At 37.6% G+C, this 11,780-nt stretch overlaps 1 protein-coding gene across 6 annotated transcripts in view; it reads left to right on the top strand.

Moving 5' to 3' along the window:
* Positions 1–10,073, top strand: part of CCDC141 (coiled-coil domain containing 141) — a 214,787-nt gene extending 204,714 nt beyond the window's left edge. For all 6 annotated transcript variants that reach the window (XM_060177636.1, XM_060177639.1, XM_060177638.1 and 3 more), the window contains 2 exons: positions 5,915–6,765; positions 8,731–10,073. In XM_060177636.1, coding sequence (XP_060033619.1) covers positions 5,915–6,765; positions 8,731–8,998 — 1,119 coding nt within the window. In that variant the 3' untranslated portion in view covers positions 8,999–10,073. The remainder of the gene's footprint in view (positions 1–5,914; positions 6,766–8,730) is intronic.
* Positions 10,074–11,780: the final 1,707 nt, after the last annotated feature.

The following is an 11,780-nucleotide window of genomic DNA, read 5'->3' on the forward strand; positions in this document are numbered from 1 at the left end:
CTTACAAAAATCACAGAAACATGTCAGAATTGATAGGCAATCAGTTCCCCTTAATTTCACCTATGTACTTTTTCACAAGACAGAAGAGGCATGTCAGGGAACTGCTGCATTTAAATTAACCACTTTTGTCATGATACTGAAGAGTCCTGAGCCATTTTCCCCCTTCCTATTCATAATGTTTACATAATTAGTTGAAAACACAAAAAGCAGTTCAGTGCTATGCTCTTATCAAACTGGGTGAAATAGTTTGGGGCCTCTCCTCTGCTAATTCAGATCAGCTAATAAGGACAAACAGAAGGGAAAGATTCTGGAGACAATAGTCTGAACAAATAGTAGGAAGGAGATGAAATGATTTCCTTTACCACCTTTTCTGTGGTTTTCGTTTTTGCTATGTTTCCCAAGGTATCTAAAGGTTCCAGGTCATACCCTGATGATCCAAAGTGTATGTCAAAGACATTCCCCAGAAACTCCTTTTGGAGAGAAAGCTTTATGGTTAATGTATTTTCTTCCCCCACTTTCCACTTACTTTCATCTGATCTCGTTTATCCAAAGAATATCTGTCATGGAAATATTTTGGAAGGTGAAGTCTTGTGATCTCTTAAATTCATATATAAACAACTTATACTTGTATCTGCTTTGGGGGTTGCTTCTGTGTACTTAGTTTAATGGACGTGGAGTAGCATTACCTGCATTATATGTTCTCTTCCATACTTTTCACTTGGCTTGCCTACATGATGATAATTATAAATCCACAAAACTGTTTCTATCAGTGAAACTGAAAATTTAGATATTTGGAAGTTAAATACATGGGATTAGTTAGCTATTGAAAATAGTGGTCACCTTTGAGGAATAAAAAGTGTATAGGAAGAATTAGAGGAGTTAAATGCAAAATTATATATCATTAATATATTTAGAAAATAGAAGAAGAAAAATGAATCAACAGCATAAAATCAGTCAAAACTACTACGAGAAGCAAATTGAGATTGAGTTATGTTTGGCATGATTGAGTTATGTTCGGCATGATTGAGTTATGTTTGGCATGATTCAGTTCAGTCTCCTAGTTATCTTGGTAGAGTTGATGAGATTGATGCAAATATAGTCTGGATGAGTTATGTAGTGTTCTCCTTTCAGGAAGCATACCCAGACTCTTTTTCCTAATAATCACAAAAGTGGTTTTATTGTGGGGAAATTAAAAAAAAAAAGGTATTGGCATGCATGAAAATCTGGGGCCATTTTCACAGAGGAAACCCAGGCAAACCCAGAAATTATATAGCACCGTGAATTTTAAAAGGAGTTTTTGTAAAACTCCATCTTGAATTAAACACTGAAAGTAAAAGTAGAAGTGCCAATAGTCAACATGAAATTATTCAGAACGATGTACTAAGCTGACCTTTTGCTTTCTAAAATGGTCACTTAGTGGACAAGTCTAGGCTAGTGCCATCGGCAAAACTTAGTATGATTTTAGGAAGTTGATAAAGGCACTCCTCATGTCTTTCTTAAGTAGAAAAACATGAGTGTGAAAAGAGTTTCGTTAGGTTATCATTGTACTCAAGAATGTTAAGTAGTTCATTAGCGTCAGCCTGGAAGGCAATCTGCATTGGTTTGAAATATGGCTTTGTGTAGTTCCATTGTGTAAATATACCACAGCTTTCTCACAACAGACAACCCCACCAATGTGTCCTGGAGCCCCACTTCCCCATAGCCCCACCCCACTAGGGAAAGAGAGAGACAGTCTGACAGTACGGATCGATCTGTCAATGCCCATGTTCAGTGGGGAAGCAATTACCAAAGCCAGACCTTCACCTTCTGCAACCCATAATGACCCTGGGTCCATACTCCCTGAGGGATAAAGAATAGGAAAGCTATCAGGGGAGGGAATGGGGTAGGGAGTTCTGATGGTGGGAACTGTGGAATTGTACCCCTCTTATCCTACGGTCTTGTCAGTGTTTCCATTTTATAAATAAAAATTAAAAAAAAGAGAGTTTAAAAAAATACCCAGAAATATGCCTTTGCCCCTAACTCTGCAGTGTCCAATACTTTTATCAATGGTACTAATGGCCTGAGATGTAGGAAATTTCACTTGATTCAAAGTTCAGTGTGAATCAGTAGTCCCACGTGGTTCTTATAAACACATACACACAGAGGATGAATTACAACAAAACTATCATCTAGACCAAAGAGATGATTATTTCCCATTGAAAAATTTCTATAAGAACTTATGTGAGAATTTCCTATTGTTAGTAGAAATCATCTGGTAGTATCATTTTCTGGGGAAAGTATTTAAAACAGAAAATACTTAGGAATTGTAAAATAATAATAATAATAATAATCCCTACTTGAGTTCTGCACCACCTGAAAGCGAGACAAAAGTCAATTATAAATATCTAGTAAAAGTTGAATCAGAGGGGCCAGGTGGTGGTGCATCTGGTTAAGCACACATTACAGTGAACAGGGACCCATGTTCAAGCCCTAGGCCCCTCCCTGCAGGGGGGAAAGCTTCATGAGTGGTGAAGGAGGGTTGTAGGTGTCTCTCTCTGTCTCTCTCCCTTTCTGTCTCCCTCTCCCCTCTCAGTGTCTCTCTGTCTCTATCCAATAATAAGTAAATATATATATATATATATTTTTTTTTTAAGTTGGATTGGAGGGTGTGGCTTAAAGACTTTTCTAGTAAGGGTCTGAAAAATTCACCTCTGATATAAGTAAACTTGCTTTTTGACTCAATGGAGTGTACAATGAAACATCCAGATTTCTACATGAGATTTTCTTGCCTTAAAGTTAATGTAAGCAGGAGTAGGGCGGTAGCACAGTGGGTTAAGCACAGGTGGCACAAAGTGCAAGGACCAGCAAAAGGATCCCGGTTCGAGCCATCGGCTCCCCACCTGCAGGGGAGTCACTTAACAGGCAGTGAAGCAGGTGTCTATCTTTCTCTACCCGTCTCTATCCTCCCCTCCTCTCTCCATTTCTATTTGCCCTATCCAACAACGATGACAACAATAACAACTACAACAATAAAACAACTAGGTCAACAAAAGAGCATCTATATATATCTATGTATTTAATGTGAATGCACTTATTTGATGGAAGACAGATTCAAGAGAGGGGCTCGGAGAGACACAGAACTAAACATCATCACTTTCTTCTTTCAAATCTTGGATTAGGCAACTGAATTCTTCCTCGGAAGTGAGTGAAGTGTAGAGAGGCATGCCTTGAATTTTATTCAAGTTTCTCTTTAAATTTGTTGCAAATTTTCTGATGGTTTTAAAATATGATTCTTCTCTGAAGGACTCCTTGGATGACGTTCAGATCAACAAGCTCTTCTATAAGGAAGCTGAGAACCTAGTAGCAGTTGGTCACTCAGAATGTGACTAGGATAAAGGCATTTCTGTGATTCAAACCGGAGATGAGCTGTAAGTGTTTAATACAAAGAGAGAGAGAGAGAGAGAGAGCTTCTTCTTCTTCTGGCGTTTGCCCTTAGCCAGGCAAACAGCGTCAGGTTGAGCCTGATGTAAAGTTTCGAGACTTCCTTTGAATCTGGAGAGGTTGCAGTCGTTGACTATGTGGGTCATAGTCTGTCTGGAGCTGCAGGGGCAGTTTGGGTCGTCTCTGGCTCCCCAGCGATGGAACATAGCTGCGCACCGGCCATGGCCTGTTCGATAGCGATTGAGGAGGGCCCAATCATAACGTGCTAGGTCAAAGCCGGGTTGACGCTCGCAGGGGTCTGTGATGAGGTGTTTGTTCTTGACCTCAGCTGACTGCCAACTCTGTTTCCAAGAGTCTGGAACAGAGAAGTTCAGTGTAGGTGTAGGGGACCAGAGAGAGCTTGTGGGACTGACACTTTAAATAGATAAAGGCTGATAGAAGAAGGAAGCAGTTGGAGATATCTGTCCCTCCAGGAGGTCAGTTCAGATCCATTTGTGCTGATTGTGGGAAGGTATATCTTTACTAGATATAGGCAGACGAAGTCACTCTTAACACAAAGTCAGCATAAAATTAGTTTTTAAAATACCCTTACAGGAAAAGTGTTCACCAGAAGCCGCTAGAACATTATAGAAAAGATCCTTAGATTAAAAAGGTTAGAGCAAAAACCTCACTAAAAGGAAGAGATAAAAGAGCCAGGGTTTAGCTATAGGATATAAAAAGGAAATGAGACCATTTTCTACTGGGTATATGCTTATATAGCAACTTAAAAATTCAGACAAACTTTTAAAAAACTTCTAACCTTTAAACCAAGAGTTTAAACTTCTTTTTTTTTTCTTTTTCTTTTTTTATTTTTTAACCAGAGCACTGTTCAGCTCTGGCTTATGGTGGTACAGGGGATTGAACCTGGGACTTTGGAGCCTCAGGCATGAGAGTCTGTTTGCATAGCCATTATGCTATCTACCCTCCGCCCAGAGTTTAAACTTCTATTATGGACTGGGGAGACAGCATAATGGAGCCTGAGGTGCTGAGCTTCCAGGTTCAGCACTTAGCCACAAAGGCCACATCTTCTGGCCACTGTTCTGGTAAACAATAATAATAGTGATATTAATAATAATGATAATAAATGAATGAAATAAATACATTCCTGGGGGTGGGTGATGGTGCCTCCAGCTAAGTGCACTTCACCATGTGGAAGGACCTGGGTTCAAGCCCCAGCTCCTTACCTATAAGATTATGCAGTTCTGCACATCTCTTTTTTCTCTCTTTCTCTTTTATCTTCCTCCTCTCTCAGTTTCTTTTCATCCTATCAAATAAAAGCAAAGCAAAGAAGAAAATAAAAGGTAAACGTGACCACCAGGAGCAGTGAATTTGCCACGTAGCCTTGTTTTGCTTTTGTTTCTAATCTTCAACCTTAGAGCATTTATTTATCAAAAGTCATTACATGTCAGGAATGTGACCATGGGCTGAAATGGAGGATTTAAACTCATGGCAAGTAAGACTTTCTTACATGCAGGTAGTAGTAATAGGGAACCAGCCATTAATTATTCAATAAGATGCGTCCCAAATGCTGAGGAAAGACAGGAAGTCAAAGTAGATATGAAACACGAAAGCTGGGAAAGACGAGATCCCACTTTGCATCAGTGTTCTTTTGAGTCTAGGCCAAAAGGGATATTTGAATCTCTTAAACCAAACATGAACTTAGGTTAGTAGAGAGAAACACTAGACCAGTGTACACAGGAGGTGAAGCACTGCTATTCCTGGATCCTTGCATGACTCACACTTCCCATGGAGCAGAAATGGCAGGTGTTCCTCTATTATATCTCAGCATGTCTTTTGTGAAGACAGTAATATATTACTCCATGAATCTCTGTCTCCATCACTAGCTTATCATTTCCAAGAGAAAAGAGATGGAAGCTACTTTATCATTTTCTCTCTCCAGTATTTAGTATAGCACCTAGTATATAAAAGACCCTTTTTGGTCTTATTTTTAAACTTCTTTTTTTAAAATCATTTTATTTATTTATTTATTATTGGATAGAGACAGAGAGAAATTGGGGTCAGACAGTGGTGCACTCGGTTAAGCGCTTATATTGCAGTGCACAAAGGACCCAGGTTTAAGTCCTTAGTCCCCACCTGCAGGGGGAACTTTCATGAGTGGTGAAGCAGGGCTGCAGGTGACTCTCTGTCTCTCTCCTTCACCCCTCCCCCTCAATTTGTCTCTTTCTTTAAAAAATATGTTTTTAAACCAGGACTTTCTTGTGTTTCACAAAGTCTGTCACATTTATCCAGAGACTGGAGCTCAGCTTTCTGATTGCTTAGTTCTGGACTAAGGTAAACAAACAGCAGGTTTTGTAATGCTTGTGCCTGGGCTCCAAGTTTTAGCTTGTTGTAGGTCTACTCAAGTTGTCTCTTTGAAGTTGTATTTCACCCTAATTGAAACCTCAAAAAACAACGCTCAATGACTAACTTGACACTGGATTTTCAATTTTTGAAGGAGCAAGCACATGTGGCAGACAGTTTGGCCATCAGGGGAAGAAAGGAGAGTCAACCTTTACGGGGCATGATGCATCTGCCCTCTGCCAAAGAAGAGCGTGTCCAAGGCCTGCTCCTGCCTGCAGACGTGATTTCAGGAGAAGAATACGAATGTGTCTCTCCTGATGACATATCCTTGCCTCCACTCCCAGGAAGCCCAGAATCATTCCTCATACCATCAGATGTGGACAGGGAAGAAAGTCCCAGCCCCTCCCTCAGCATACGTAGCTCCAGAACAATGCAGGCGGGAGCCAGCCGTCCAGGGGACGTCCAGGAAGCTAGCCTTCCTCCACCTCCAGCCTCTGCAGATGTCTACAGTGATAAAAAAGAAACATTTTCAAGTTATTTTGAAAGACCTTATCCCCAATTTAAAGTTGAACTCCCCCCAGCCACCCAAGGAATTCTGGAAAAGAGCACTGTTTTCTGCAAAATCAGTGCTAAACTTCCAGAGAGCATGCCGAGTGAGGTGCATGAGAGAGCTTTACAGCAGCACCAGCAGGCTCAGAGAGATTCGCTAGAAACTCGGGAGAATATGCATGATGACAGTAATGCCACTAAAACCTGTGATAGTTTGCATGCTTCCCCTGATGCATTCCCGGGCCTCAAGTTTCAGTCACTCAAAAACCGTGGCTACCAGAGGCAAGTGGTTCCCCAAGAAAAGATTAAAGGTACATCAGCAAACAAGAGCGTGGTCAGCCTAGCTGACCAGGCACCTAATTTCTCCAGGCTCCTGTCTAATGTAACTGTCATGGAAGGTTCACCAGTGACTTTGGAAGTTGAAGTAACAGGATTTCCAGAACCTACACTGACATGGTGGGTAGCCTATAATGACAAGTCGTAAACAGAAACAAATCCACTGAGCAAACTGTTGTGTGTGCACTGACCTAAAGTTGTAGGGAAGGCTGAGTAATAACTGCATGAATCAACCCCACACCACACCCTCGAGGCTTAGTAGAAGCATGGCTAACATTTTAAGAAAAATAAAATAAACATGAAAAATAAGTTAACGGACTCCAAAAGTACTTCAAAAGTCATATACAATTTTTTTTGTCTGATTTTCGTATCAGTTAACATCCCACATTTCTAAAGATTGTGGTTTGAATTGCTTTCCTCCTGTGGATTTCTGTAAAAGCATGAAGCTTGCTTTGTTTAGCATCTCTTAATCAATTACAAACATGAATTTTTGCCTTTCCCTTCAGATTCACTGACCTATTTCATCTTTTTCCTTCTCTCAAAGGACTCACGCGAGTCACTTTCATAATACTTGTTTCACCAAGATTCCTTTTTACAAATTTATTCAATGTGAGAAATGCAATAAAAATATTTCTTTCACATAGTTGCTACCAGTGACAGGTAATAAATCTAATTTCGAAAGGTGGTGTAATAACTGAGCTGTGGACAATATGATTTCACTCTGGAGACTTCATTACTATTATTTTTGGCCTATTTGTTTTTATGAAAGTAAACTGTAGAACACAAGTTTTGAGTCACAGACTGCTGTTATAAAAACAGCTCTAATCAGCTTGATATGTGGGTTACTGTTAAAGCTGCAGGCAGGTTTTGTCTGTTCTCAGAATATTAATAGAAATCGTGCTTGTGCTGTGGTTCAGTCATTTACATTTTTGGTTTTAACAGTTGCATGTTTTTAAAAAGTCAATAATTTCATACTTATAAATCTGAAAGATATTTAATTTATCATTAAATATTGATTCACCTGAAAGGAAAATATTGTCTAAATTGTTTCTTGGTTTTGTATATATATTTCAAGACAGTTTATTTTGTTGAAAAAATTTTCAGTAGTCTTTAAAAAAAATCTTGCTTTCAGATTTACAGTTATTTTGCACAATTACGAACTGGCAAGCTCTCAGAAGATCATACATTTTTCAGACACTAAGAAAAATACAAATGTAATCACTTAGGTGATGGGAACAGAAAAGGGTCTAGGCTTATAGATAAACGTGGGTATAAATAATAAACAATCCAGAATATATGAAAATAAGAAAATTATTTGCTTTATAAGAAGATGCAAATAAGTGCTTATGTTCCTAGGAAACATAAACAAATCATCAGCAGTAATAATCCAATTTTAATGCCTTTTATAATTAGAAATCATCTTCTAATGAAATTAATTCACAAAAATTAAATGAACTCACTTAGCCATTTAATACTGTTTAAGCACCTTCCTCTAACACCTTATACTGATATTCTCATTTGGATCTTGGACAGGTAAGTCTTACCCCAGTGGATTCCAAAAAGTAATAATTGCTGCTACCCAGTAAAAAGCAGGGAGGGTGCAGCACGGTCAAGTACATGTCAGGTAATTGTTGTCATGATGACCCAGCGTGACTAAATGTTATGGTTCAGCTATTTTTGTTGTTGCTGTTTTTTGCTGAGTGCATTTTTGTATTTATTGGCTACTTGGAAATCTTTTCTTTCTCTTATTTTATTTTTGGTATGGTTTCTTAAGAGCAGCTGGATATATGCATTTTCATTTACAACACTGCAACTGTTAGATGGTCAATGGTTCCGTTTTTATTTATTATTATTATTATTTTTATTATAAATATTATAAATTATTTATTTTATTATTGACATATCCCGAACCAAAGACTTTTCTGGCTACAAATTGACTGCCTCATTAGAATTTGTGGCAGCTACAAAATTCCAGCTAATTCTAGAGGACATTACAATGGTAGTGGACCGGTTTGCAATGATGATTAGAACTTAGAAATGATATAAATAGTGATTCTCACTTTAAAAACTGACTCTCTGCTTCAGGTACAAGAAGGGCCAGAAATTGTCTGCAGATGAGCACTTACAGGTCTTACACAAGGAGACGAGACATTTGGTGTTCATTCCAAAGGTATGCAAGGCAGACGCGGGTCTCTATGTGGCTCGGGCTCAAAACTCTAGTGGCATTCTCTCTTCCAGTGCCATCCTCCATGTAACAGGTAACCACAGGCCACCGATCAAGAGAATAAACTGGATAACTCTGTGTGCCATCTATGTGTGTGTGTCTCTCGCGTACTGGATACTCACACCGTAACTGGGATTGGTGCCCAAGGACATCTTCCCCAGCAACCTGAAGGACCATACAGTTGTTTATTTTTCTGCAACTCCCATGAACAATTCCCCACCAAGTAAATCTCCATTCTAGTCATATTGCTGCTTGATTAATTCCACTGTTCAACAAAATAACTAGATTACCTTTAGTACCTTAATGCATTTAAGGAGCTGGATAACTTAGCATTGAGTAAGCATACATTTTTGTATTCTAGGAGTTGCATTCAATAGAAAACATATTAAAATGACACTATGCTTAAAACCTTCCTAATTTAACAGCTTTCAGATCAAGGATCACAACAGCATATAGATGTGAGTTAAATTTCAAATCCAGTCATTTGATAACTTATTTTTAATTGTACTCATAGATCTACTTATAGGATAAGTTGAAATGTTGAACTAAAGTTGTAATTTCCGTTATTTATCGGTTGTTTTTAATTTTGTTTTTTCATGTCCTGATCTTGTTTATGGAAATACATTCTACATAGTTGCCATATACCCTATATAACTCAGTCTGAAAATGCTGCTATAATCAATCTTCTGTTAAGTTTCATGGGCTTAACATAGTGGAATAGATGTGCCTTCAACTTGAAATGGAGTTCCAGGTTACCAGTGAGCTATGCCATAGACCAAGATGGAATAAATTGCAGGAGTGCTCTGACTATCGCTGACATTTCATTGTAAATTTTTGTGTATAGTTAAACAGATAAGTGCAACCAGATTAGCATGCTTCTAATTATAATTCTATTTCTTTTCTTCTCTCTCTGTCTTTTTTTTTTTTTACTTGATAAGATAGAAATTGAGAGAGGGGGGATATAGGGAGAGAAACAGAAACACCTGAGGCCCTGCTTCACTGCTCCTGAAGCTTACCCCTGCAGGTGAGGATTGAGGGCTTGAACACAGGTCCTTCCTGTGGATGAGAACGTATGTATTCACATAGGTGCACCAGCCCCTCTCCCAGTATTTTTGCAATCTGTGTATAGGGCGATTCAGTACCTCAGTTTCCCATATGGAGAAAGGGTGCCTTATCTACCTCCAATGATTCCCTTTTAATTTCATGTAAAAGTTGTGAAAGTTCATAGAACTCTGTGATGACTAAAGGTAATTACATTGCTTAGTGTAATTTGTCTTCACTCTGTCTTCTGCCCACTATTTCTGTTTCAGATGTTGCTTCTGTAGAATACTTCATTAAAGGAGCGATGTTAGTAAATGATTCCCAGTTATTCCCATGTGTGAAAATGATGTTTTGTTAATTGGAGCACACATTCCTTCCAGCTTCTTAAGACCATGTCTTTTTCAAAGACTTGAAATTAAACTCTGGAGGATACACTTTCTATGATTTAGGAGAAAGATGTATATATAATTGGGTGACATAGAATGAACTCTATGTTTTGTCATAAAATGAACTGTCTTCTTTTTAAATTTTTCTCTGTGACATTGAAGATGTTTTTTGCTTTTTGGAAATAAATTATTCAGAAAACAGGGCCATTTTTTGGGGGGGTTCCTTTTAAAAACAAGCATAAATAAGAGACTTAGTTGATTTTTTTAAGGTAATTTTGTCAGATTTCAACAAATCCTTAATGTGGAAGAATTATTCATTATAGACTTTTGATGGAAGGAATTAGTTATGTTGCTGTTAATACTCTCTGCAAATAATAAAAGTATTTAAATGTATATATTCAAGTTTATGTTAAAAAGTCACTAAATGTTATCAGAATATATGCATGTGTGGATGGATAAAGACTTGCTATTTTTCTTGTGATGTACATTCAGTTGAATTTCTTAATTTTCTTGTACATTTTGACAGAAACCTGTTAAATGTACATATAGAATCTTAGGGGAAAATAATATCTTAGTCCTCCTACCTTTCTTGTTCAGTTACAAGTATTTTGCATATCTTTCCTACATATCTTTCCTATTTTAAAGCTAAATATGTTCATGTACAAAGAGGGCAAGTTTGGACCAGATTACAAGTTCTCTCTCTTCCAAAACTCTGTTTCTTGTTTGGTGGAATTGTCAACTAGATTATCAACTATTTGTCAACTAGATTGAATTTGTGGTTAGAAGTTGTTGGGACATGAACATTGTTTGTTTTATTTGTTGCATCCCAGTTTAAATGTTAAGAAGAATAAAAGATACACAAATACTTGGCACATAACCAAGTTAGACTATGTAACCCCCTGTGTATGGCTAATGTAAAATAGAAATATATGTGTATATATACATAGGCATACATAAGCATAGATACTATAAAAAGCTGATATTCAAGATACAGTTCAGTACCTATATTTTTCCCTCTACACATTCATTTAAATATTTATTTGTTTATTTTTATGAGACTGCAGCACTGTTTAGTCATTGGTGCCTGGAACTGAAACTAAGGCATTTCTGTCTTTCTGTCTTTCATCCTCATCTGTTAGTTACCTGTCTTCTATTAGCTATCTGTCATTAATTATCTCTCTGTCCACCTATCTACCTGTTTATTCTTCTGGGATTGTGATTGACCAGCTAGTAATTTTCATATCAGCTAAGACTAATAAGATACTTAATTACTCTTGTGGTTATATTTTGATTTCAAAGTCTTCAGTGACTTACTCCTGTTTGCGAATGTCTATCTTAAAAGAATTCTCTGTGAAATTTGAAGTGAAATAACTGATTAAATGGAAAGATTTAGGAAATTCAAATCATGTTTCTGTTCTAAGATATATACATACTTTATATCTATTAATATTTTCTTTTAAAGAATACCCTGGACAGTTAGCAAT

This window comes from Erinaceus europaeus, chromosome 18, assembly GCF_950295315.1.
Source record: "Erinaceus europaeus chromosome 18, mEriEur2.1, whole genome shotgun sequence".
NCBI lineage: Eukaryota > Metazoa > Chordata > Mammalia > Eulipotyphla > Erinaceidae > Erinaceus > Erinaceus europaeus.